Source organism: Micropterus dolomieu, linkage group LG06, assembly GCF_021292245.1.
Source record: "Micropterus dolomieu isolate WLL.071019.BEF.003 ecotype Adirondacks linkage group LG06, ASM2129224v1, whole genome shotgun sequence".
In the NCBI taxonomy this organism is placed as follows: domain Eukaryota; kingdom Metazoa; phylum Chordata; class Actinopteri; order Centrarchiformes; family Centrarchidae; genus Micropterus; species Micropterus dolomieu.
Genome location: NC_060155.1, coordinates 9,301,441 through 9,324,808, shown reverse-complemented (window position 1 = coordinate 9,324,808; position 23,368 = coordinate 9,301,441). Strand labels below are relative to the sequence as shown.

Genomic DNA, 23,368 nt, shown 5'->3' with positions numbered 1-23,368 from the left:
ACACCTTCACTACATTTGCCTGACATATCTGTGCGTACCATCAATAACATTATTGCAGATTGTTAAACAGTGTACCAGTCTGCCAAATGTCTCTGCTATCAGATGCATCTCCGCAGCCACATTCACCTCAAGAAGAGCCAAGTGAGACTGTCACACTGGAGGACATCAGAACCTACAAACAGAAGATTCTCTGTTCAACCAGACTCACGCCAGCCTGTTCACAGAATAGCCATCATTCTTTTCAACAGCGGAGATGGTGCCATCCAAGATCTATTTAGAGACAACACTGCCAAACTAAGCAGCCTTTGCACTTCCAGTGCTACCCCCCACCCCAAACTCAAACCAGCCAATCAGATAAAAGACCTAACTTTTCTGTACTCCAGACTTTGTGCTAACAATGTTTACATGTCACAGATGACAGTCGGTATGAGTTGATTCGTCCATTGCAGTTTTCTTCTGAAACACAAATTGTATACACACAGTGTCATCTTTTTCAATTACAAGTTATGTAAATTCAGTGAATTATTAATGGTTATTTAGGGTTAAAGGTTTTAAATATTTATGCATGTGAACAGTGAAATGCACATGAATTATGAATGAATATGATGAGTCAACAAGTACATTTCTTTGACTTGTACTTCTTTCTCTATTATAAAGTAATGTATGCACAACCTCACATTTTCTCCCCAAAACAGTCCTGTATAAATCTTACAATGCAATTAAAAATGTAACGCCCAATGTCTTAGTGTTCATATCATGATTTTTTTGTTAATTCATCTTTGGAGAGTTCAGAGTTGCTCAGGAAGAGGAGAAACACCTGCTCGCTGCAGTTGTTCAGGCTGTTTGGGTCCTCCAGAGTCACCGCTACATCCTCCGTCCTGCTATCTCCCTCTAAAGATGTCTGAACTCACCAACATGCTGCAGCTGGACATGGGAGGGGGGTGTAAAACTTTGGCATGTTTATTGTAGATCTTGTCAGTGCTGTTACCAACAACAGATGTCTTCTATAGACTAACACAATTATCCTCCAATACGCTACAATGTCGACATCAAAACGGAGGGATTTTCTTTTAAATCTGCAAACACAAATAATAATTGATCTCAAATGTACAAACACCAACACATAGACAGTTGACACAAGATAGTGGTAGATTACACAAGAAACCTGCAGAAAAACCACATAAAGGAGAGTATAATGAGTGGAGGCTAATCTCCTCTGTTCAGTTTAAGCCTCCTACTTGGCAAAGAGTTCCACTTCTTTTAATTTGGGGTTCATTAACTCCTGTAGGCCCAGGGTCTAACCTGCCATTACCACCCCATGAAAAGTAAGTACAACAACAAATAGCCGTAATGATTATTTCTCTGAAAATTTCAAACCACAGTCCAAATGCCTGTAGATGAATCATATTTTGTGATTAAATGGATGCCATGTGTTAACATGCAGTTTGATTTTCTCACCAGTGTTGCTTTCAATAGGTGTCATTCATCTTTTTCAAGACAGATCCTACAGTTCTCTGCTGTGGGTGTGCAGACATTTTCGTTGAAGGCCATTTACTGCAGTGGCAAGTAACGGAAATATCTGTTTATATCAGAGGTAAAGTGGTTCCACTTTCATTGCTGTTGTAAACATTGTAAGCATATTTGGGGTGCTCAAAGTATGAACAAATATCAGGAAATTACTTAAAAAGAAACTATGTAAATACAACTTGCTGGAAAATGCTTTCCAAACTTTTCTCTATGCTGTAGTCACTGTAGTTAAAGTTGTCACTGTTAGGGAAATTTGTTATATATTACATTGCATCCAAATGCCTTTGATGTACTTCTCTGTTATTCTTGTAGTTGGCTTTAAAATGTGAAATAGCTCAAAATACAAACTGTTGAAGTCATTTCTCCCCCACAGCTGTAGTAAATACAGTAAGTCACAGTCAAACTGAAACATGTGCTCCACTTGGCCAAACAAAACCCAAAGGGAAAGAGACTATTTTTTCACTCACAAAAATACAGTTACCTCGGACCATCCATCAGCCACATCATTCTGTGTGACCTGCCTCTGATCGACTCTCAACTCAGATAACTCAAGCTGACTTCTGTGGTACCTCCAAATGCCTGCAGTCTTGGCTGTTTCCTAGTTGAAACTGTGTAGGAAGTATGTATAAGTTGTGTTGCCTGGCCTTTTCTTGGCTTTGTGTCTCCCGGGGACAACAAGCACTAAGTCTTCATGCATTTATAACTCAGGAAGAGCTTGTCCTTCTTATTATAGATGATACACAGGAGATGAAATATGGTGATAACATAATAAATTTAAGATAACTTACGTCCAAAGTCAATCCAGCAGCGGACCCTTCAGCCAACATGCAACACTGTACCACCACGTCATATTGTCTCCAAGTCAGAGCTAGCATGTGAGGGACCGGAATATACCGCAAACAAAGATTGTTCTTGAATTACCACCACATGAAAAGTTCATTTTCAAAACAATACTGCATATACTGTGTATATTCCTGCCATCACGTGAAAACTCTCCAGTTCCATTTTTAGTGCGTTTAACGTTCTGACTTCAGTTTAAAGCCAAATTCCCACTCAGCTACTCGCATACTGTTTGTACATTATCAAACTGTGATTTTCAATATATTGAAGTAGTCGTTGTGAACAGTTGTTATTAGCTTTTCTGATTAACCATTCCCTAAACCTGTCTGCATCCCAGTTTGTAGTATCCGAGAGTGCATTTCAATGGTAAGACCTAAATTAATGATGGCTTTGTTCCATTTAGGTATGTTAGTAAGCCATGTCAGTGAGTCAACATAAACAATTCCAGGGCCCCGTATCAGACACATGTGAAAGGAATGCAGCTTCAATTAACGATATCATTTACACAGACGCTGAAAACAAACAGTTTTCTACCAAAGAAAACTGCCCCTATGAAAACAGTTTACAACATGTTTTGTGGATTATCCAGAGTAACCAGACCCGTTTCCAGAAAGGCAAACTGCTGTTGACTTTTTCCAGTATAATCTTTTAGCGCTGTGATAAGGACTAACAAAATTCTATTCACCTTCATTGTGTTGGGGGCAGAAATTGAAGAGGCAGATATCTGAAAACCTGTACAAATCTAAACCCAAACTTTCTGCATGGGTAGATACAGAAATTATTATTATTATTATTATTATTATTATTATTTGGAACCATGGACCCTTAAGGTGAAGTTTTCCTGTAGAAAATACAATGCATTTAATGGTACTTTAGGGCTCGTGAAAGTTCTATAACTCAGGAAGCCCATAAAACCTTTTGGCTCAACTCAAAACTGCATAGTGGTCAAGCTAAAAACAAGGTTTACCTTTAAAAAGCTTGCTTTTTTGAGACACAAAGTTCTAGTCCAAAACAGATGCATTTTACAAGAAACTTTCTGATCTTTTAATGTCTCTAAAAAACAAAGGGTGCGCTATGTAAGAATGATTTAATTTCACTGAAAGGATAAGGTTGGCTATATTTCATATTGTTATTCTCAACTAATCACACACCATTAAATCCTTAAAAAGGGGTCACAAATATATAGTTTCAGTAATATCCTAAAACAGCTGGAAGTTATTTTTTTCCCAAATAGACTAATGATAGTGCATTGACTATTTTCAGCAGCTGATTAAGACACATTTAGGCTCTAGTGAGTATTTCTGGCAGCAGGAAAGTGTGTGTGGGATTGACTCAAAATAAACTACAGTTGTCATTGTAATGAAGGAGCATGTCACCCAGTAAAATAGTGTGACTCATTGATGTGCTTATATTATTTTTTTGGGCAAGAGCTCTATGGCACAGGGGAATATGCTACATCAGGCTGTGGCTGCACAGGCAATCCTTGTTAATAGGATCAATTAATTGTTGGTTTTGGTGTTTTCATGGGAATTGTTGACAAGAAAAAAAAAGAGTATTACAACCTCATCCTACTACTAAGAAGAAGAGGGAGAGTTTGCTTTTGTTTTTTCTGTCAATATTTTAAAATGAGAAGCTGTCAGTCACATCCCTGCTGGTTTCCCCTGCCTGCCAGAGGGATCAAACTTTCTGGTCACAAGCCCTGTTGTATAAGCTTATGTCATCACTGCTGTTCAGTACACAAGCTGCTGGGCTGCTGTATAATAGATGATTCTAGAAAGAGAGCCTCAGTGAGTGAGCCAGCGTCAGAGAAACTTTTATATATTTGCATGACAAAGGTGTTTTAATCTGCAATATGGTTTATTTAGTGTGATCTGATCATCAATTTTCTCCACAGGGATCCCCTTCTTATAGTAATTTATTTCACCATTAACAGCACCTTGCATACAGAGTTTTATTATTTTATTTATGTATTTAAAATACAATCTGAGTACAGAATATTTGACACCCAAAGACTGATATTTTGGGAGAAATAAACATCCATAGCTCTGAAACAATGTTTATTCAGCAGTCAATATAGAATGTTAGATAAAACATTTTTGGCACAGTTGCTTAATGATAATAAGCTGTCCTGTTTCTGTGTGGTAATCTAAATAAATATGCAAAACCATAATTTACTTCCCAATAAATACAATATAAACTACAATAAAGATGCACCGCATCCACGCCACCCACTGCACCTCCTCAGGAAAAAACAAACAAAAAACATAATTTATTGTACTTCAGGCAAACAGTTGCAATGGGTTCAAACCAAATAAAGAATGTCAAAGGTGAGAAAGATGCTTCATAATTCATTTCAACAGCTTGTTTCCCCCTAAAACTCTACCAGGCAATACAACAAGGAGGCATTTGATGGGCCAATAAAAGGCTGTGCTGTGGACTTTGGATCATAGTAAGTTACAGGGTTTTATGGATGGGTGCAAACACATTTTCAGATTCCTACTTCATAGTTAGTTTTCTGTCAGTGAGAAGAAAACGTACCTAATCACTAAAAGCATTTTACTCTTTCACACTTCAGTTTAGCTGAAACCTCTAAGTGTAAACGTTCACAAATGACATCCAGAGACGATATTAAAGAGGTTATATCACCTGGAACTTGAGACGTGTACAGACGAGAGATGTTTATGAGTCTAAGTTTGTGAATTCATCAAGTGTGTTGAATTGGTCTGTTTTGGCAATTCCTTGAGGAAAATCATTCCAGACGATTATGGGTCATTACAATATTGGGGAAAGCATAAAAAAAGACTTAAAAATGATAATTTCTCTGTGTGTATGAGATACATTTTCATGTTGTTCTATTACTAAAACCAGAGCGTACTTGTGTGAAACACGACAATAATTAAATAATTGGGTGTCAAACCTGGAGCTATAGAAAGGGATTTTCTTCCATTGTACAATTTCAATCAATAACACATGTTCTTTAACCTGTGTAATAACACTGCAATCAGTAACAGTAATGCACACAAGCAAAGAGAAACAGGTTACAATGTCACATGACCTGTGATAACGACAACTTAACACACCTTTAAGTCTATATACTTTCTGGAGACAGCTGAATACTAGACATCATTTTAGGTCAATGGTTCAAACTGTCCGGTGCAGAACTTAGTAAACATCAGTGCATTACATGTATTTTTATTTTTGTTTTATTTATGGCTTTGCAATGGATTTTTGAGCACTTTTTTGCCTGAAAGGTGATTTACTGTCACCATTATAATCATGTAAACTACTTTATTAAAGTTAACGCCCATGGATAAGAAGTGCCGCAACAGCAATAATCTACTCCACCATAGCTCATCTATGCAATGTAGGGTAACATGGGGTAAGATGCCCCTGGGGTAAGACGCCCCTCCAGTGTAATTCTAACAAAAAAAACCAAAATGTCACATTTTTTTTTCTCAACATATCTTCTAGCTGCCGCTAGTCTCACTCAACTAATTATTTCCTCTGTTTCATCACAATTTTTTAAGTTATTTGATAAAGCCATTCCGACATAAGTTGATCTAATTTTTTTGTCAATTGTGTTAAATTTTTATATATATGTATATTTACAATAAGGGGAGTCTTAAGATAAGATATGTAATTGTTTAGAGATAAAGATTTTTATAGATTTTTGTTAAAGTAGTAAAATGCTAGATTAGTATGTTTGGGGTAAGATGTCCCCCCTAAGACACCTTGCTCCTTTATGCTTGATTGTTTGTAAGTTAGATGTTATTTAGACACTGGATCGACCCTTTAGCCAACCAGCAACTTCACTATCAGAATGTCAGAGGTAAAATTCTGAGGTTATAAGCTCACGAATGCTCTCATTGCTAGCTAGCTAGCTGGCAAGCACGTATTTTACTTCAGACTTTCTGCTAATGGAGTTCCTAGCAACCTCACTATTTAAAAGTCTGAGAAATAAATTATTGGAAAGCTAATAACATAAGGCAAGAAAAGGTTTATTTCTAACACATAGGTATGTAATCCCCTTGCTTTTAACCAGCTGCTTGTAGTTTATTTTATCTCTAATTTGCACCTATTAAAGTGATTTCATCTCATAAATGGGGCATCTTACCCCAGTGGAAAATGCCTTTTCCACTTAAATTACATTTGATTAAATACAAATAGAAAATAGACGTTGAACTTAGTGGGGGCGTCTTACCCTAGTAGCTGGCAAAGATAGTTGGGTGATGTCTACAAAATTTTAGGAGGATGTCTACATTGAATCGGGATGGATGAGGTTGGCGGTTGTTTTATGTGCATGTGTTCACTCGCACAGACTTCACTCGGCTAAAGACCTGGTAGCGTTACAAGTCGCGGTGGATATTTTACAAGCGTGGACCACAGACCAGGTAAAGCAGCACTGAACAAACAGGGTGAAGATGTTGGTTTCGGCTGTTTGATAGGCTGCGTCATTAACAAGCCCTGCTTTCACATGGTGGTATAATGTAAAAAATTGTAATTTTTTTTGCTGGCGAGTAGCGGGGTTTTCCAATCACAATGCCTGCTCAACGTTGTGATGTCTGTCAACCATCGCGATGGACGATGGCATCGTCTTTGGGCCCAATCCTAATGGGAAAATGCCATTCTGCTAAAACTTACATTTGATTAAATTCAAATTAATCTATCAACTGTATGTATTTATTTCACTTTATACCATAGCCATCTCCAAGATACAAAAAAACTATAAAATATTATTTAATGTGTCAGCAAATAGACATTGAGCTTAAGGGGGGCGTCTAACCCCAAAACTACCCTACAGCTAGGCTACTCAAATGTAATATCACAAACATAATGTTGCTACATTGTTGTTACACCACAGTTTACAGTGTTACTACACAGATAGAAAAGATAATAAAAACGTTTTGGTATGAACAGTCATTTTCTGTGTCTCCTAACATGGAATCCACACAAACGCAGCCCTTGCTTTCCACGTGATTCGGTTCCAATTTCTATTAACAGACTCCAAACAAAAAAGAAAAGTCAAGTCTGCATGTCACAAAAAGGCCGCTGTGGAGCAGCCATACACATAATCCCATCCTCTACTCATCTCCTTGAGTTTGTATTCCACAGTTTGTCTTTTAATAGCATCCACGTTCAACTGTTGCAACAGAAGCTGAGAGCAGCAAGAAGAAGTGATAAAGTCCATGTCTCTGGGTCATACGCACCCACAGTTCTTCGCCGACACATTCTGTATCGTGTGGTAGCGGTTCTTGTTGTCCAGGAAGGAAAAGTCCTTTTCGAAGGCGGTCGGTCGGCAGCAGGGCCTATAGCTGACCTTGTCCTTGCGTTCCTTCTTCTTGAAGACCACCCGCATCATGTGCTCCGTGGCGATGTCGTAGTTTTGCCGGTGGGCCGTGCATTTGCCGCTGCAGTAGTGCAGCTTCACCGTCTCGTCGCTCTCAAAGCCGAGACCCAGTTCACTCACAGTCAGCTCCAGCTCCCTCATGGAGCAAGACTTAGGCCTCCGGGCTCTTTTAGTCCTTCGGGCCAGCTTCTCATCCAGCCGCCGGCTCTTCCTTCTCTTCCTGTCCAGCAAAGTCCCGACCACATGCTGAAGCTCGCCCTCCGTGAAGCTCTGGAACATCATGGAAACTAACAAAGGAGATAAGTCAAGCGTTATAGGATGGTAGATGAAGGATTATCTGTTTGTTGTCTAGTACTTCTGAATGGAATTCTCAATAATCAGATATGTAAAGAGGGCAGATGGCTCACAGAGATAGCTTGCTGTAGCTGGCAGGATAATGAAAGCTTATTTTTTCTGACATCCTACAAACTAATCTTATCACAGGGGGGTGCCTCTCAATGGTGATGGTTGCGATGAGTTCCCCTCCCTATACTGTCAACTAGAGTATAAAGTTAAGCCACTTTATAAATGTAATGCATCATTATTATTATTATTATTATTATTATTATTATTATTATTATCACCATTAGTATCACAGAAAGTGTGAATCCCTTGTAGCCCATTTAAGTTGAGAAATGCCTCTCGGTGAGGCCGTGTGGAGCCAAAGGAAAGTGGGTATATCGTCCTCTCCTGGGGGTTATACAGGTTCTAGGGAGAGCCAGTGAACTATGAGGTGCAAATTGACTGCAGGTTATTCTCTATAAACAACAGTGTCAGAGTCAGGTTTCCCATGTCACCTTATCTCAGAAGGAAGACAATAACAGTTTATCTTACACTCCGAGAGGAGAGAGTTCATCTCGTCTGCTGAGCGGGTTCTCCGATGAACACCATCCATCTGCCGGGACAACAGTGTTGGGTCTGCTGATGCTGATGCTGATGCTGATGGCGGTGAGGTCTTTGATGTTGATCCTAATGATGAAGACGGTCTTGATGAAGACGACGAAATGCACAGATGTTTTGTTTTCTGTTTGAACTGTCCGATAGTGGCCATGTTTTTAACGAGGAGGATGGACAGAGCTGCACCACAGAGCATGAAGGCAAAAGTAGCACCTTTCCATAACTTCATCTTAGAACGTGAGGGAGCATTGAAACTCTGTTGAGAGAGGCAAAGCGGACAAACGTCAGACGTGTTCCAAACCTAGTAAGGCATTTTTTAACATTAAATCACAGAGAACAATGCAAAAATGATCTTTGGTGCCGTCACATTTCTTTGACCTTCCCCCTAAATCCACTTCTCTCTGCAGGGCTTTTATTGCACCACCAGTTTACTTTTTTTCTGATTCTGCTGTCAGCTCGTTTTCACTCTAACTGGGTTCATGATCCGCGAACTTGACATCACTTGCTGACACAGAATGCAGTGTATGTTTAATCGCTGCTGCCTGAAGAGGAAAAAACATAACTGCAATTTATTATTTGAACTGAAAGCAGGTTTAAGGAGTTCTGCAACCACTTGCACATTGAAACCTCTTAGAAGTTTGTGTATAATATTCAAAAATACCTGATGTGGATGAGAATAAAAGCGCCATCTCTTCATTTCTGAAGAAAAAGCTTCTCAAAACATCCTTTTAAAGAGTCCCCTCTTTAATCCATTCCTTCCTTTCTTTTCTAACCACACCTATTTGCAGTGCTATAGGCAGAGGCCTCATTGAACATGTGTGTTTGTACATCCCTTTATCTTATACCACCCCTCCATTTCAATAGGCACTGCACCACAGAAGTCACAAAACTCAATTTGGAGGAATTATAAGCTACCCTATGTTTTCTTTTTCCATATTGTCATGCCACAGGTATTTAAGAGTTTTTACAAGCTCACTTCTTTGTATTTTTCATATCATGTCACCAGTGAGCAAAACATCTCCCCAGAGCCGGAAACAGTATACTACGGCATTGACTAACAGCAAATCCAGACTGGCCTTACAAAGTGTTTTGCCAGACTGGATTCTGTAGTGTATGTATACAGGCTGCTGGAGTATTAACAATGGGACAAAATCACATCAGTCACATATCCTTGTCAAGTTTAGTGTAGAAACAAAAATGTGAAATGGATAACTTTTGGAAGATTGCACTTTCAACATGTGGGTTACTCCTACAGATCACATTATACACAAACATTTATGAAAAATATTATATGAAAAAAATGCGAGGACCATTTTGGCGTTCTGGTGGAATGTTTGGAGTGAGTGAAACAAAAAAGAACTATAGGCAAATTAGGCCAGTACTCCATTGTGTTTGAGGGTTTTGGACACCACAGAGGGAAAATACAAAGAAGCTGCACACATGAGTTGCAGTGGAATAAACAGCGCATAAACAGGTATAACCAGTCAGTCAAATCTTGACTCAACACTCATAATTCCATATGGGGTTGACATGGTAAGCAGTCTCTGCACAATGAAGGGGTAGAACGGTATTCATTTGAAAGTCAAACATTTCAGCTAACAACCTCATCTGACACAGCCCATGTAAATCAAATGTGGAGGTGTGGCTGCTGCAGAATGTTACCCGATGCCCGCCTATATGTCTGACTCTCTCCGGTTTTCACAGTTACATTTAAGCGCCAGACATGATAGATAGAAACCTCAATGGAAAGTCTCATTTTGTTTCTGTTGGTTCAACACCAACTGCTAACACCAGAAATCTTTCTGCTCCTGCTCTAAATATGATAAATATTCAATTTAAAAAGGTTTGTTATGATATATGGCAAAGGATGAGCTCATTGTTTTCTTATGCTATTAATAGGTCAGTTTGGGACAATTACTCAGCCTTGGAGTTAGCTGCTTCACACGGCCGTGATACATCAATGACTTTGGCCTGTATGCTCTGTGGCTCATCTTGATAAAACAATTAGCTTGTAAAAACAGATGAGTCCTCCGATGTCTCAGTCGCTGACACTGGACGAAGCCTGATCATCAAACACTGATCTCATGTCCCCGAAGACACTTTGATTGTCATAATTGCTCCACTCAGAAACACATTAGTCCCATCTGCAGTAGATTGGCGCCAATAAAAGTGCCAAGGAGCATTCGGCAGCTTGTTCAGATGGTCATGGATGATTAATCAACACAGACATTTAATATCTACCACTGGCCCCTGCTGTCATGGACATAAATATACAGATATTGATAGAGGGAAGGGGCACCAGTGTTTTCTTAGGAGAGCAACGGAAAGACATGAATGACTAGTCCACTTCCTGAAAGGACAAATGCTGCTGTTTTCCAGCAAACAGAAGAGCAAGAGGAAGAACCCCGAAGGACACTCCAGCAGAAGGAAAAGCCATTCTCAAACTGAGACATAAAAGTGCAGATGAGTCGCAAAGACAGCTGAAACAGCTACCACACAGGCAAAGTATGTCTGACCCTCATGACCCTCACAAAATATCAGTACTGATGTGCCCATGCACGCTCCTGCGTGTGGAGATAAGGCCGGCGAACATATGAGGCCCAAAACAAAGTCAGAAAATCATCTATCCACAGGGAGATCAGAGACAGTTTGCACACGTGAAAGTCCTCATTAGGATTTTGTGTTTCTAGTGACAGTGGGAGTGAATAGGAGGTATGTAAAGAAATAGTACACCTGATGTCACCTGAAGAGATACCAACAGAGTGAAAACAGTCCCAGAGGATCGTTAACATGTTTGAGGCAAATCATGAAAGTGAACTGCTTAGCCAAGAATTCCTGTTTGTCAAAGCCATTCCTGAGACATTATGTATTCTCGTACATTGGAGCCTGATCCTCAACCCTCAACTGAGCTCTTGTTGTGACTCAAAGATCGCATTATTTCAAATGACACAATAAAATTCATGTTTTCAAGGAATAATTGGGTCAGTGGCCGTGGCGCTGCTAAGCTGGTGGTAATGTAATTACAGCAGCATGGCCCTCGTGTCCTCCCCTCCCTCCCATGCCGGAAGGAGGCACTCAAGAGAATGCAAGAGCCTATGGAAGATGAACCAGTGATCTGTCAAAATGGGGATAAGGGGCGTCTGTGGTTAACACTTTTGGATGAAGCCGGCAGACAGGGGGTGCCTTCTTGTCAGCTTGCTTGGATCTGGACCAATGTGACACGATTACAGCCAGATCACAGAAAGGAATGAATGAAGAGCTTCTTTGTGCTGGAAAAAAGCAGATACCAACTTTTATGTCTCACCACGCTGTAGAATTTTTTCCTATACGTTCCCTAAATACAGCCTGTTCTGTCTCACTCACTCTCCCTCGCTGTGACTCACACGTACCATAAACACACACGTGCAGCACTTGCGTGGTTTCACTTTGCCCCAAATCATATGACACATGGCTCGTGTTGAAATCGAGACAAAGTTCTAACCTTCCATTGTTGTCCAGACACCCACTTCACTTTCAGGGCGCACACACACACTCCCACCATCACATAACACTAGATAATCCATCTTACATAATACTGCTGCTTCTTGATATCTAGAAATGTCCACAGCTCTAACCATTGTGTATTTGCTACTGAACAACCCGAGGCCTCTGCCTACAGAACATTATTACCACCCTGTGTGCTTCAGCTCAGCTCCACCCATGTGACCGACTGTCTCTGCGCTACTGTGAACACACCCCATAAATACCTGCATTGAAAAGATACCAGAGGAGTATAAGAAACAGCGGGAAAGGCACCTACTGTGTTGTTGCAAGAAAACAACGTGCTTTGGGGAGTCCTAGAGAGGCATTGTCTTGTCTTTTCCCTCTTAAGTGAGCATCAGGAGGCTTGGGGACAGCTAGAGAGTGCTTGGGGAGGTAATAGGGACATATTCCAAAGATCAGGGCGGGATTAGCACTAATGCCTGCCGGCTTTATCTGCAGTCACGTGGGTTAACACCTGGCTGCAGTGTTGGTGGCGGAGCCTGGGCCTTGCTGTATGTCTGTGTGCGTCTGTGTTAATCCATCAGACACCTCTAACTCAGGGGTTAGGCCAGCATGAAGGGCCCACTGATAGAGCACCATCAGGCGCTTCTTCTTCGTCTTCTAAAAACCTGTCCTGCTTTCAGTCAGAATAATAAAGAAGAAAAGTGACAAGCTCAGTTAGTAAGATCTGTTGTGTTGGCACCAGGGTGGGCCAAAAGGCTGTAAAATAAAGTGGATGTTCTGAGCCAGGATTGGCTGTTCTAAATCCAGCCTTGGTTCTAATGCAACTGAAAAAGGCTTAGGTTAGACTGCGCTGTAATTTCGCTGGGCAACAGCGTCTGTTGGCTCACGCTCTGTCACTCAGTAACCATAGGATAATTAAAACAAGCCTGTTCCTTGTTAGTGAGAAAGCTGCCGTTCGTTATTGAGGAGAAAAAAAAGGGAAAACATCTGAAGGGAATGCCAGAAAAATAGTGTTAATTTTTACACACATTCTATAAATACCAACCATGATTCCTGCATCCTTTTAATCTACTGGATGTAGGTGAGTGGTTAAAAAGATTCAACTTCATTTTGGAAGCCTTACTATCACATCCCACGGATTTATACAGATTAATCCAGTGACCTAACAGCCTAACACAAAATCTCACAACTCCAACCTGTTGCTGTAAGGGTGGCGTTAATGAGGTGTGAGGGGAAGACACCCTTAGATGCACATTTGACATTCGTCCCTGTCTGCCCTTTGCTATTATGGGAAGAGTTGAGTCAAGGTATTGTTTTGACATGCATTTAAATAGCCTTTCTAACATACAAAGAGGTTACAAGCAACAGGAAATCGTCACTTTCCCTCATCATTTTTGCGTGACCTCAGAGCAAGATTGATGTTGTCTCAGCTACTTTCTAAAGAAGTGTCTGTGCGCTGCTATTCTGGCTGCTAATCTGTCTATGCCAGATCCTCTTTTAACACAACAGCATCGCCTCTAAACCCATGTTAAACACGTTGATGTTGCTGTTACAAAAGACTGACGGCCATCTGGCACCCACTGAATACCACTTTCAAATATGACCCACGCGAGCAAGCACAAGCAAGCACAAACATCTGAAATATGATGACATTTTACATTTTCATAAGAATAGGCTATCTTCAAACGACTAACATATTGATCATTTGCATGCCCAATGTCTATTTTTGCTAGAATCTGGCAAAAAATATTTGTAAGACAATGAGGAATGGTGCATCAGTTCAGCTTCCCCTTCAGTTACCTCCAGTTATGAACAGCTTCGGCAGGTTATGAAAGTTGAACGGCTCAATTGACTTCAGGCTTAATCTCTATCCGGACTCTTGGGGCTCTGCTTGATACAGTATAATCTCTACATATGATATGGGCTTAGTAAGAAGGGATCATCACTTCAGTAAAATGCCCAAAGTGAGTGCCATCAAGTTTGCTCAAGTTCAACAGTTATATCCAGCTCTTCTTAATTACTTAAACTATTAAAGGTGCAGCTCCACAAAATATGTCAATCTCTAAAATGATGAACCCAGAGAAAAATAAACATCTGAAATCACTATTTTCTTAAATAACCTTTGGGAAAAGCAAAGCCAGAGTATTTGTAGAGCAACCACGCATTATAATGAGGCAAACCACCATGTTGGAAAAGTGACAGGAAAAGAAAATGTTCCTCCCTGACAAAATTAATTTGTCTGCATGGTGGGAGGTTATTTAAATTCTGCAAAAAAAATAATTTTTAATTTTTCTTGTTACTTTTCCAATATGGTGGCAAGACCTTTGTAATCAATTGTAACCATTCTGCAAACATTTCGTGACAGGCTGCTCTGCACCATTGACATGCGGTTTCATCAAAGGCCGCTTGTTGATACAGATAAGCCAACATGCGTTTTCTGCCACTCAAGCATTTGGTGAGGCATCCCTGTCAGCGGCACCTAACACCTTCCACGTAAGCTGCGGGCTTAAACTCACAAAAGAAGATGCAGTGTCCTTACCGTTCGGCCGGCTAATCCAGACTTAGCTGCGTGGCGTCGTCTTCAGCTGACCTCCACAGGCGAGTGGTGGCTGGGTTAAGTCCATCATCATCACAGCGAGGGCAGGAATCCTGCTTGTTCCCCTGAAAATCATCACAACTCCCTGTGCCTACAAGTAGGGGAGGTGTCCTGACTTGATTTAGGTCCAGGCTGTATTATTCTTTTATCATATTGGCACTTCCATAGAACTTGTTTATGTTGTAAAGATCAAGATCAACATTCCTCTGTATGTAAGTGCGTGCTTCATGGCAGTCAGGTTGGTCCATTTAAAAAGAGTGTTTAGAAAAGCCCCATGGCATCTGGTTCACTTCAGAAAACTTCTGTCATCATGCTTTTCCCACCTCTGGTTCCCCTTTTTGCATAAACCTGAATGGGACACAGAGCAAAGCAGAGGTAAAGTGTCATAAACAGATGCCTTAACTTTAATCACATCTGTTGTGAAACAGCTTCCACTTCAGATCAGTTCATCTCCATGCAACAGCCCTGTTGGAAAGACTGCATCTCCTTACCCCTTTTCCACAAGCAGGACTTCTCTTCAGTTCCAAGGAAGGGAACTCTGCGGGTTGAGAAGATGAGTTAGGGTGAGGAGGGAGAGCGTGGTTACCGTAAGCGGAGCAGAGAGCTTCTCTGATGCCTCTGCCTGCGTGCCCCCCCCCCCACAACTGTTGCTCCTCCTCCTCCATAGTTGTGCTTGTGGGCCGAGTCGGATTACTCCTGACATGATAATCTCCCTGGCTCTAGCTCCAGGAGCACTAAAGGATGCTTTGGCCTGAGCAAGGGCTTACATTTACCTTCTGCCGCAAGAGAATCTGCCATCTTAAGTGGGCAATTGGTAATATCCTCAATTGGGCAGATCAGTGCAGTCAGAAGGGTCTGCTGAAGCAAGTATCTTCCAATCTTTTAGAGGGAATTAAGAAAGTTCACAATTGGTTTAAATGGTGCTAAGACAACACTAACCCCAGTTAAATGGAATTATCACAGCAGAGGTATTTCATGATGATTCAATCTACAGTTGGCTTGAGATAAAACCACCTGTGTTGTTGTTGAGAATCTCACGTTCATGTCTCCTCCAATACAAACCAGTATTTTAGCCCTCGAGCCTAGAACGGCAAATGAGGAGCAGATGGTTGTGCTTTTGGAAGGTATCAGGCACTCCAGACTGCAATCTAAATAAATACCCCATCCATGGAGGAAATGCGTCAGGTGTGTGGGGTCAGTCATGTATAAACAAAGGCCAACTAGTTTGTTGACGAGTGAAGCGAGGCACAAAAGGGAGGCAAAGATGGGGGAGATACACAGACTTACAGGTGCTGTTTGGGAGCATAAACCTGTCAAATAAATCTACAGGTACAATGTTGATCTAAACAGAATTGATGGTTTCAGAATTGTCTGCTGCCTTAGATGTTGAAATAAAGCAGCAATCTCTGTGCTGGAGTGACGACGTCAGCGTAACAACAGGAAACAAATTATTTGCTAACAAATATCTCATTCTAACACCATGAGTCAGTCTTGATATCCTCTGGCCAAATGATACACAAATCACGCTTTGCAAAGTTCCACCAGTGAGACGGAGTGGCCAAGTGCTAACTTCCTAGGACTTAAAATTCCTTCAGTGTTGACTGAGAGAAAAAAGGGCAAAACCAAAGGAATCTTTACCCAAGCTTGGTCTCATACCAAACATGTGTATTGATGGATATTCTAAGGTCGTTATCTCGGTGACCTGAAGTGTAGATTTCATGTAAAGTTTGAAGTGAGGCCAACACAAACTCTTGTTTTCACTTCAGCTTCAACCCTTCAGCGCTGATCTGAAGGATAACACCGTGCCACAAATCAGAGACAAAGACTCGTGCTCTTTCTCACACTGAGGATATTTTGGTGGCGGTCAACAGGTGCAAAATTATCCAGATCCCCTAACCAAAAAAGCCAAGAAAACACGAGATTATAGCAACTAAAATGTTTGACATACACCTCAATTATTGGCCAGAGGAGCCTATGTAAATACATAATGACTGCAAGTTAGCAGGAGATATCGTGCTTTTCTACCCTTGAAAAGGAACTATCAGCACAGAAACATTTCCTGACATTGAGCAGGAACATTTCTACTCTATACATATTGTTCACAGATGTGTAAAGTTTTCACAGACCAGCCTTCACTGCAATAAAAGCCCAACAGCTGCTAATTGCTAAATCAAGTCAGAGACAATAAGAGTGAAACACTTGATCCATATACAATGCAATGTCTCACTCAGAGGCTAAGGTTACATTAGTCATGAAGACAGTCTGACATTCAGCATATACAAGAGAAAAAAAAATAACAAAGTATGTTTCCAATTTGAAAATGATAGAATCCTATACACATCGGATTGAATCTTTTCCATTGGGTGTGGATGAGTGAAGAAACACATTTTGTTTAGTTTTGGGCAAGATTTTAAGGAAGCCCTCAATCAGTAACACTATAAACACACCATTCCAGTCGAGGTGTCATTAGAAAGGCTGGAAATAAAGCACAAATGTTGCTACTACGCTCGTCTTGCACAAGATGTGGTTTGATGATTGGACAAGTAGCTTTCAGCCAAATGTCATCTAAGTGAGTGGAAAACTACTTTTTAGAGAACCAAAATCTAAACAGGGCATTTGTGAAAAAGATGCAGTGGGACAATGAGGGCCTTTTTTTCTGAGAATTTCATGTTGAAAGACAACACCTTTTTCTCAGAGAAAGTTGTAACAAGGTAAATCCATCCTGACCCAAGAACAAATATACACTGCAATTTGCAGTTGTGACCAGATGAGCTGAGGCCCCAGGGAGACCACTGGTTTTGAAAAAGGACGTGTGGATTTTGAGACAGCTACTTCAGCACTTAAATACCTCAGTTTGTGTAACAATTTGTTCCTCCAGCTAATATGTGTTGTAGTCTATTTACATACATTGCAGTGTATTTACTTCCTACGCAACTACAGCTTGACAAGTAGGAGGAAGCCAGTGTTTAAAATAACAGCTATGAACACAGTTAAATGCTGCCCCCATCTGTCAGTGGTTCACAACTACATGTAACCCAGAACAAACACTCAACAATAGAGATAGCAAAACTTGAATAGTTTTTGTTGTTCAATACAAAAACAAATTACTTTATTTGCTTCATCAGCCTTTAAATGTTTTCAGTGTGTTGTTGCTCAACAAATCTGCCACTGTTACTGAGCACAGGCAGTAATACTACATCCAAGGGAGAGTTTGATTTCTTCCTGCTGCAGCAGCTTCTGCAGCTCTGCCCTGAAAGCCCCTGGTGCCGTCAGAGCTGAAGGGCTGACGAAGCACGCTTTGCATCAAGCAGGACATGTTCAGGTGCCCCGGCACCTTGGGTTTTTTTGCACTGGCTGCAAATTTGCGCCTCAGCACCCAGGGGCTCTGAAATTTATCTTTATCATAGTCTCCAGAGCACCAGCTCATCTTACCGTACCTCTGATTCCTCTGATTCAAACCAGAGAAGGAATGACCATAAGAGCAGGTGGAGATCTGCTCATAGGTTTTTTGCATGGAGTTGCGCAGGGACTCTTGGGGCTGAGATGCATCAGGAATCTTGTCAGAAACTTTCACTGGCAAAGAGGGTTCCTCCTGGACTGAATCTGCTGAGGTGTGAAGTGAATTTTCCTGAGAAGGTGTGTCCTCAGGTGTGTCCTCGTTCTCCTCTGATGGTTCGTCCTTGGTGACGTGGTGCATTGACTGAAAGCCCAAAGGTACCACACACATGCCCTCGCCGTTAGACTTCTCCTGCTCTGCTTTCAGGACATTATAGGCTTTACGAACCGCCTCCAAGTGGTCAAACTTCACCACTGCACACAAATGTTGGCCAAGCTCTTTGTGACGCTTGGCATAGCACTGTAGCTCCTTGGGAAGCTCTTTGCCAGGGGGCAGGATCCACAGTGAAGCAATGCTGCCGTGAGCGCTGAACTTTCGGAGGATCCTCTCTGAGAGCAAAGGGGGCTCCAGGTCTCCGTTTTTTTCCAAAAAAATGTTTGAGGCAAGGAGGAACTTGCTGGTGGGGGAACACAGAAGCCATTTGGGAAGCGGCTCTATCCGCCTCACTTTGTTGCATTCATCATTCAATTCCAGAAGTTCTGAACTCTCTGCTCCTATCCGAGTCATGTGCCAGTCTGTGGTCAGGACCTTTATCTGTGACAAATAGTGGCAACATTAGCTTTCTTTGCATTTTACTGGATTGTTTTTATTCAAACTGGTGGAATGTAAACACCACAGAAAGCACACAAAATCTTGCTGCCCCCCCACTACCTTTTTCAAACAAGTGAGGAGCTTGAGACTGACGTAGCCCTGCTTGTTCTTCTGCACATGTTTTAGCAGGAAGCCGTCCTCTGCCAAGTGGCTGTTTGAGAACAAATCCTCCAACTGGTCTTTAATCCTCAAGCAGAGCAACTCACCTATCCGGCCTTCTTCATCTTGGACATATTGTGCATCATCTCTACAACAACACATGACTCAGCATCATGATATACTGCAATGCAGATTAGTCAACCATATGTTTTCTAATTTCCTTACCCAATCGGATTACTCATGGTATCTCCTGAGGATAGTGATAAGTAAAGACAGGTATTAAGGAAAAGCAGCAGGCTAGATAGACTACTGAACGAGGAAACAATGCACCCGGACACAGTGATGTCAGTTGGTTTTGTGGGATCCAAAACAAAATTTTGTAAAATGCTACAAGCAGAATTCCACATTACACAACACCCCCTCTACCAATAATAATAACATGCTCTCAGAACAAAGTTACTCCTCAATACATATTTTTTTAAAAAAGCAACAACTGGCATGTGAACAAACCATTAGCTGTCATAAACAGAATGCTATCGCTGCTAAAAGTAAGGCCCACTCTGCAATGTATCAGCAAAAAGAGCAACATCATTAAAGGTGTGAATTCCTGCAACGTGGTTCAGAGGTAAGTGCACAATGAAATCAAAATAATTATCATACTGTTGAACTCCCAAATACACATTTTTCAGCAGCAGTAAAGTATAAAACAGCAACAGTAATTATGCTTTAAATCCAGCTTTATATCCTGTTTGAGCTTTTGCCTCGCTCGAAATGAGTCATCCTCTTTAGCATGTTAGTGCTACTGCTACCCTGCATCCCCACCCCACCCCTTTCCTGCATTTTACCCAACATCCCCTCTATGTTAATTACACATAGGACAAATATACAAACCCAAACCTTTGCGGGCTTTTCTAAAGAGAGTTTTTCCCCCTGTTGCTGTTATGTGACATCAACAGGCAATGATTTAACAATGTGCTGTGTGGGCTGCTGGTGACTTAGAAAGTTCCTGAGGGAACTGGAAATGATAAACCAAGCTATGGGCCCATATGGATATATACTGTACATACACACATTTAGAAAGAGCACAGTTGCTGATGGAGTGAAAAAACTACATTTAAAGCAAAAAAACCTAATTAAATATCTACGACTAAATAAGCAACAATGTTAAAATGAGTTAAAACCTTTAGTTATAATATGATAAGAGTTTAAGACTCAAAAACCAAACAAATAGTTCATCAGAACTGTGTGGGTGCGGTTTGATCTGATTTGACTGACAGTTGCATCTGGCCTTAAACTCGCCCTCATTCACTTAATCACTATATAATACACAGAGTAATTTACTCTATAGTGAGCAGTGAACTGAGCTTTCAGAACCTTGTGAATCATCATTTTGTGTCATCACTGACTGTAATCTTTGCATCCACAAAATGAGATGAATGAAGTAGTGTACATGCCATGGATATACCTTTTTCAATCCACTGTGAGAATTTTTGTGGGCACTGTACAGTGGATACATTTCACACAAAGAATTCAGATTATTCGAATAAAATGGTGGACATTAAATATAGTGTTAAGTAAGTGATTTTGGACAGAACATCTGCTAATCTGCTTCATCAAGAATGCGTGAGTGGGGTTTGATTGACAGTAGTGTCGTAATGGTGAATGAACAGAGGAAAATCTAAATCAAATCAATATTTGGTGTGAACAACCTTTGTTTTCAAAACAGCATAAATTCTTCTAGGTTCTTTACAGCTTTTTCCCCATGCCTGCCTAAAACCTTTGCAGTTCTGTGTGTGCCTGCCCACTTAAAACCAGTCAGAAGAGTTCAGACAAATAGAAAATTGGTGAAATGACCGTCATTAAATAATTAGCTATGATAACTAAGCCAACTTCATGAGAACTGAGCAAACTGTTGTTGAAGATTGTGGGAAGTGGTAGAAAGCCCTGGAAAAAGCTTGTAAGTGCACCTTGAGTTGTCAGCTGCTGATTTAGAAAATTACTTAATAACTTATTTTTCAGAACAACATGCAAACACACACACACTTTCGAACATCTGAACATTAAGTTGCATCGTTGGAACAAGAAGATCTTAGCAATGCTTTGATAATGAACTAAAACTGTAGCGGTCACACTAAAGGAAACATTTCTTTTTATCGGTTAAGAATTTCACTAATCTAACTTTGCAAACAACAGGATCAAGAAACGAAGCGTCACAAGCCAGGATTTGTACAAAAACCCAATTATTTAACTTTATTAACATCAATGTTTTTTCTTTTTCATCAACAGTTTCTTTTTAAATTCCAGTTCTTTATCAACAAATAGAAAACAGACTGTGTGTACAACAGATCGAACCCCTACAGCACTAAGCATTCACAAGGTAAAAATTAACATTTTAGTTTTTCGCCAGCGTTTTCAAGTCCCCCCTCCCTCCCACAGCCGCCTCCACCACAATGTTTAGGCCTCTCGGATCAGATGCCCCACCCCCTTCCTGCGGCTCGTGTGGGAGAAAATGTGTGCTTGAGTGGCGCAATGGCCCGCGCCGAGTGAGGAGTTGTCCATGTTGATGGGTGGGGTGGGGTGGGGGTTGTGCTGTTTCCTCATTCAGACGGACAACCAGCTGTCAAAGTTACTATGGTAGTACAGTAGATACAACGGTGTTTCCATTAATACACACTCTAGGACAGCAGGCTCTCTGCAGTCTCTTGGGTTGGTAGAACAGCAGAATTAATCCTTTTTAACAATATACCTTAGAAGCTGTGTATATATCTATGTGTAATTGTACATATATATAATCAATCATAATTATATATATATATATATATATATATATATTTATAGTTCTTTTTCTGTATAAAATAATATCAGGTTTCAGTCCAAAGGGCTGAGTCTCTCCCTCTGGTAGGAATGGTTGATTCTGTACAGGTTCCAGCGTTCATGGCTCTACTCCTCAGCCACTTCCGCTCCTTTCGGTCTATGTGGTTCAGTTCCAGCAAACCGACCAGGCTAATGGGCAGCGAGGAGATGGGAGGGACTTGAAGAGCAACTATATTCAGAGATCAGGGAGTTTATTTTCTGTCAGCTACCCTTTGGGTATAAAAGTCTGTTTTCCTCAGGTATGTTCTCCCCTGTGGAGTATGAAGGCCTCAATGCCATAGGCTTCTGATGAAAAACAAAACAAAAAACGTAGAAATCATGTGCTTTCCATTTCTGTACACCTCTGATTTAGTCTCTTGTTAGCTAATGCGCTTTTTGTTTTATAACTAGCTACCACATTTACAGAAGGACAAACTTTAACAGGTGTGTGCTCTGAAATCAATTTTCTCAAAGTTAACTTTTTTTTATCACAAACGGCAAGTGAAAAGGCAATAGTTTGAGTTACTGAACTGAGTAAGACCAAAAACAATGTTTATGACACATAATAAGAATAAAACAATAATGTCATATGATAAAAGAAATCTGACAGCAGCTCAGAGAACAGTGGTCCTCTTGTATTAGTACCTAGGAACGTGTTAAAATACATGTCCCTTGTGCTAAAGTACCCTAAAATAAAAATAAAACCCAAAAAGTACCAATTATGAAAATAATGCAAGCCCCAGGCTGGGCAGTTTAAGACAGAGGAAGTGTCTGATGTTAAAACGACTAATAAAAACACAAATATACTAAACAATAACATGAAATGATGAATCATAATATTGACAATAAAATTAACATAAAACAGAGAGAATGCTCTCTTAGTGCTACCAGTAGCCTTTGAGAATCAGGGAGGTTTGGCTTCGACAGAGCAGAGAGGCGAGCTGCCGGTCTGCGCTGTCGCATCTGTACAAGAGTTGTCATATTTGTCATAGTCATTGTAATGTTTCTGTTATTATTTTTAAAGCAAAATCTCATGTAGTTGGTTAAGTCAGCGTGGTTCTCTGTGATTGGTTGAACCCGTTTCCGGGTCTGCAAGCGCATCCCCTTCTCCACCCCGCCGGTAGCTGCGAGGGGGTTGGGTTTTAGGGGGTCAAGTGAGTGGATGGCGGCTGAGATGGGACACTTGGCACACTCCTGAGAGGTTTGACCAGGGAAGTTGCTCGGTGGAAGTGGTTATGTTGCATAGTGGTCAAAGCTCCCCAGGTACTCCAGCGCTGCCCTGTAGCACAACTGGTACTGGTCCTGGGGAGAAGAAGAAGCTTCGATTAGAAAGGCTGCATGCATGTCTGGAATATCACATATCTTACATATCATTTCTATTATATCTGTCTGTCCTGGAAGAAGGATCCCTCCTCTTTTGCTCATCCTGAGGGTTCTGTTTTTACACCGGGGGGGGGGGGGGGGGGGGAAAAAAAAA

At 40.9% G+C, this 23,368-nt stretch overlaps 3 protein-coding genes and 1 long non-coding RNA gene across 10 annotated transcripts in view; 1 reads left to right on the top strand and 3 right to left on the bottom strand.

Moving 5' to 3' along the window:
* Window positions 1–6,814: 6,814 nt before the first annotated feature.
* On the bottom strand, window positions 6,815–17,873 carry LOC123972873 (neurturin-like). 2 transcript variants are annotated; one of them, XM_046052600.1, is made up of 5 exons: window positions 17,841–17,873; window positions 15,224–15,270; window positions 14,676–15,080; window positions 8,588–8,906; window positions 6,815–8,001 (listed from the first exon to the last, which is right to left on the bottom strand). In XM_046052600.1, the coding sequence occupies exons 4-5, from the start codon at window positions 8,877–8,879 to the stop codon at window positions 7,565–7,567; spliced, it is 729 nt and encodes a 242-aa protein (XP_045908556.1). In that variant the 5' UTR covers window positions 8,880–8,906; window positions 14,676–15,080; window positions 15,224–15,270; window positions 17,841–17,873; the 3' UTR covers window positions 6,815–7,564. The 2 variants fall into 2 exon arrangements, with proteins under 2 accessions (XP_045908556.1, XP_045908557.1); XM_046052601.1 differs by lacking the exons at window positions 14,676–15,080; window positions 15,224–15,270; window positions 17,841–17,873 and adding an exon at window positions 12,450–12,543.
* On the bottom strand, window positions 17,803–19,417 carry LOC123972872 (la-related protein 6-like). Its single transcript, XM_046052599.1, has 3 exons — window positions 19,264–19,417; window positions 19,000–19,186; window positions 17,803–18,882 (listed from the first exon to the last, which is right to left on the bottom strand). The coding sequence occupies exons 1-3, from the start codon at window positions 19,278–19,280 to the stop codon at window positions 17,926–17,928; spliced, it is 1,161 nt and encodes a 386-aa protein (XP_045908555.1). The 5' UTR covers window positions 19,281–19,417; the 3' UTR covers window positions 17,803–17,925.
* The window catches only part of LOC123972874, a 31,636-nt gene continuing 27,567 nt past the window's right edge, over window positions 19,300–23,368 (top strand). The window contains exon 1 of the long non-coding RNA XR_006825491.1: window positions 19,300–19,663. This is a non-coding gene — a long non-coding RNA (uncharacterized LOC123972874). The remainder of the gene's footprint in view (window positions 19,664–23,368) is intronic.
* The window catches only part of LOC123972869 (receptor-type tyrosine-protein phosphatase F), a 166,445-nt gene continuing 164,336 nt past the window's right edge, over window positions 21,260–23,368 (bottom strand). For all 6 annotated transcript variants that reach the window (XM_046052594.1, XM_046052595.1, XM_046052593.1 and 3 more), the window contains one exon: window positions 21,260–23,193. In XM_046052594.1, coding sequence (XP_045908550.1) covers window positions 23,125–23,193 — 69 coding nt within the window. In that variant the 3' untranslated portion in view covers window positions 21,260–23,124. The remainder of the gene's footprint in view (window positions 23,194–23,368) is intronic.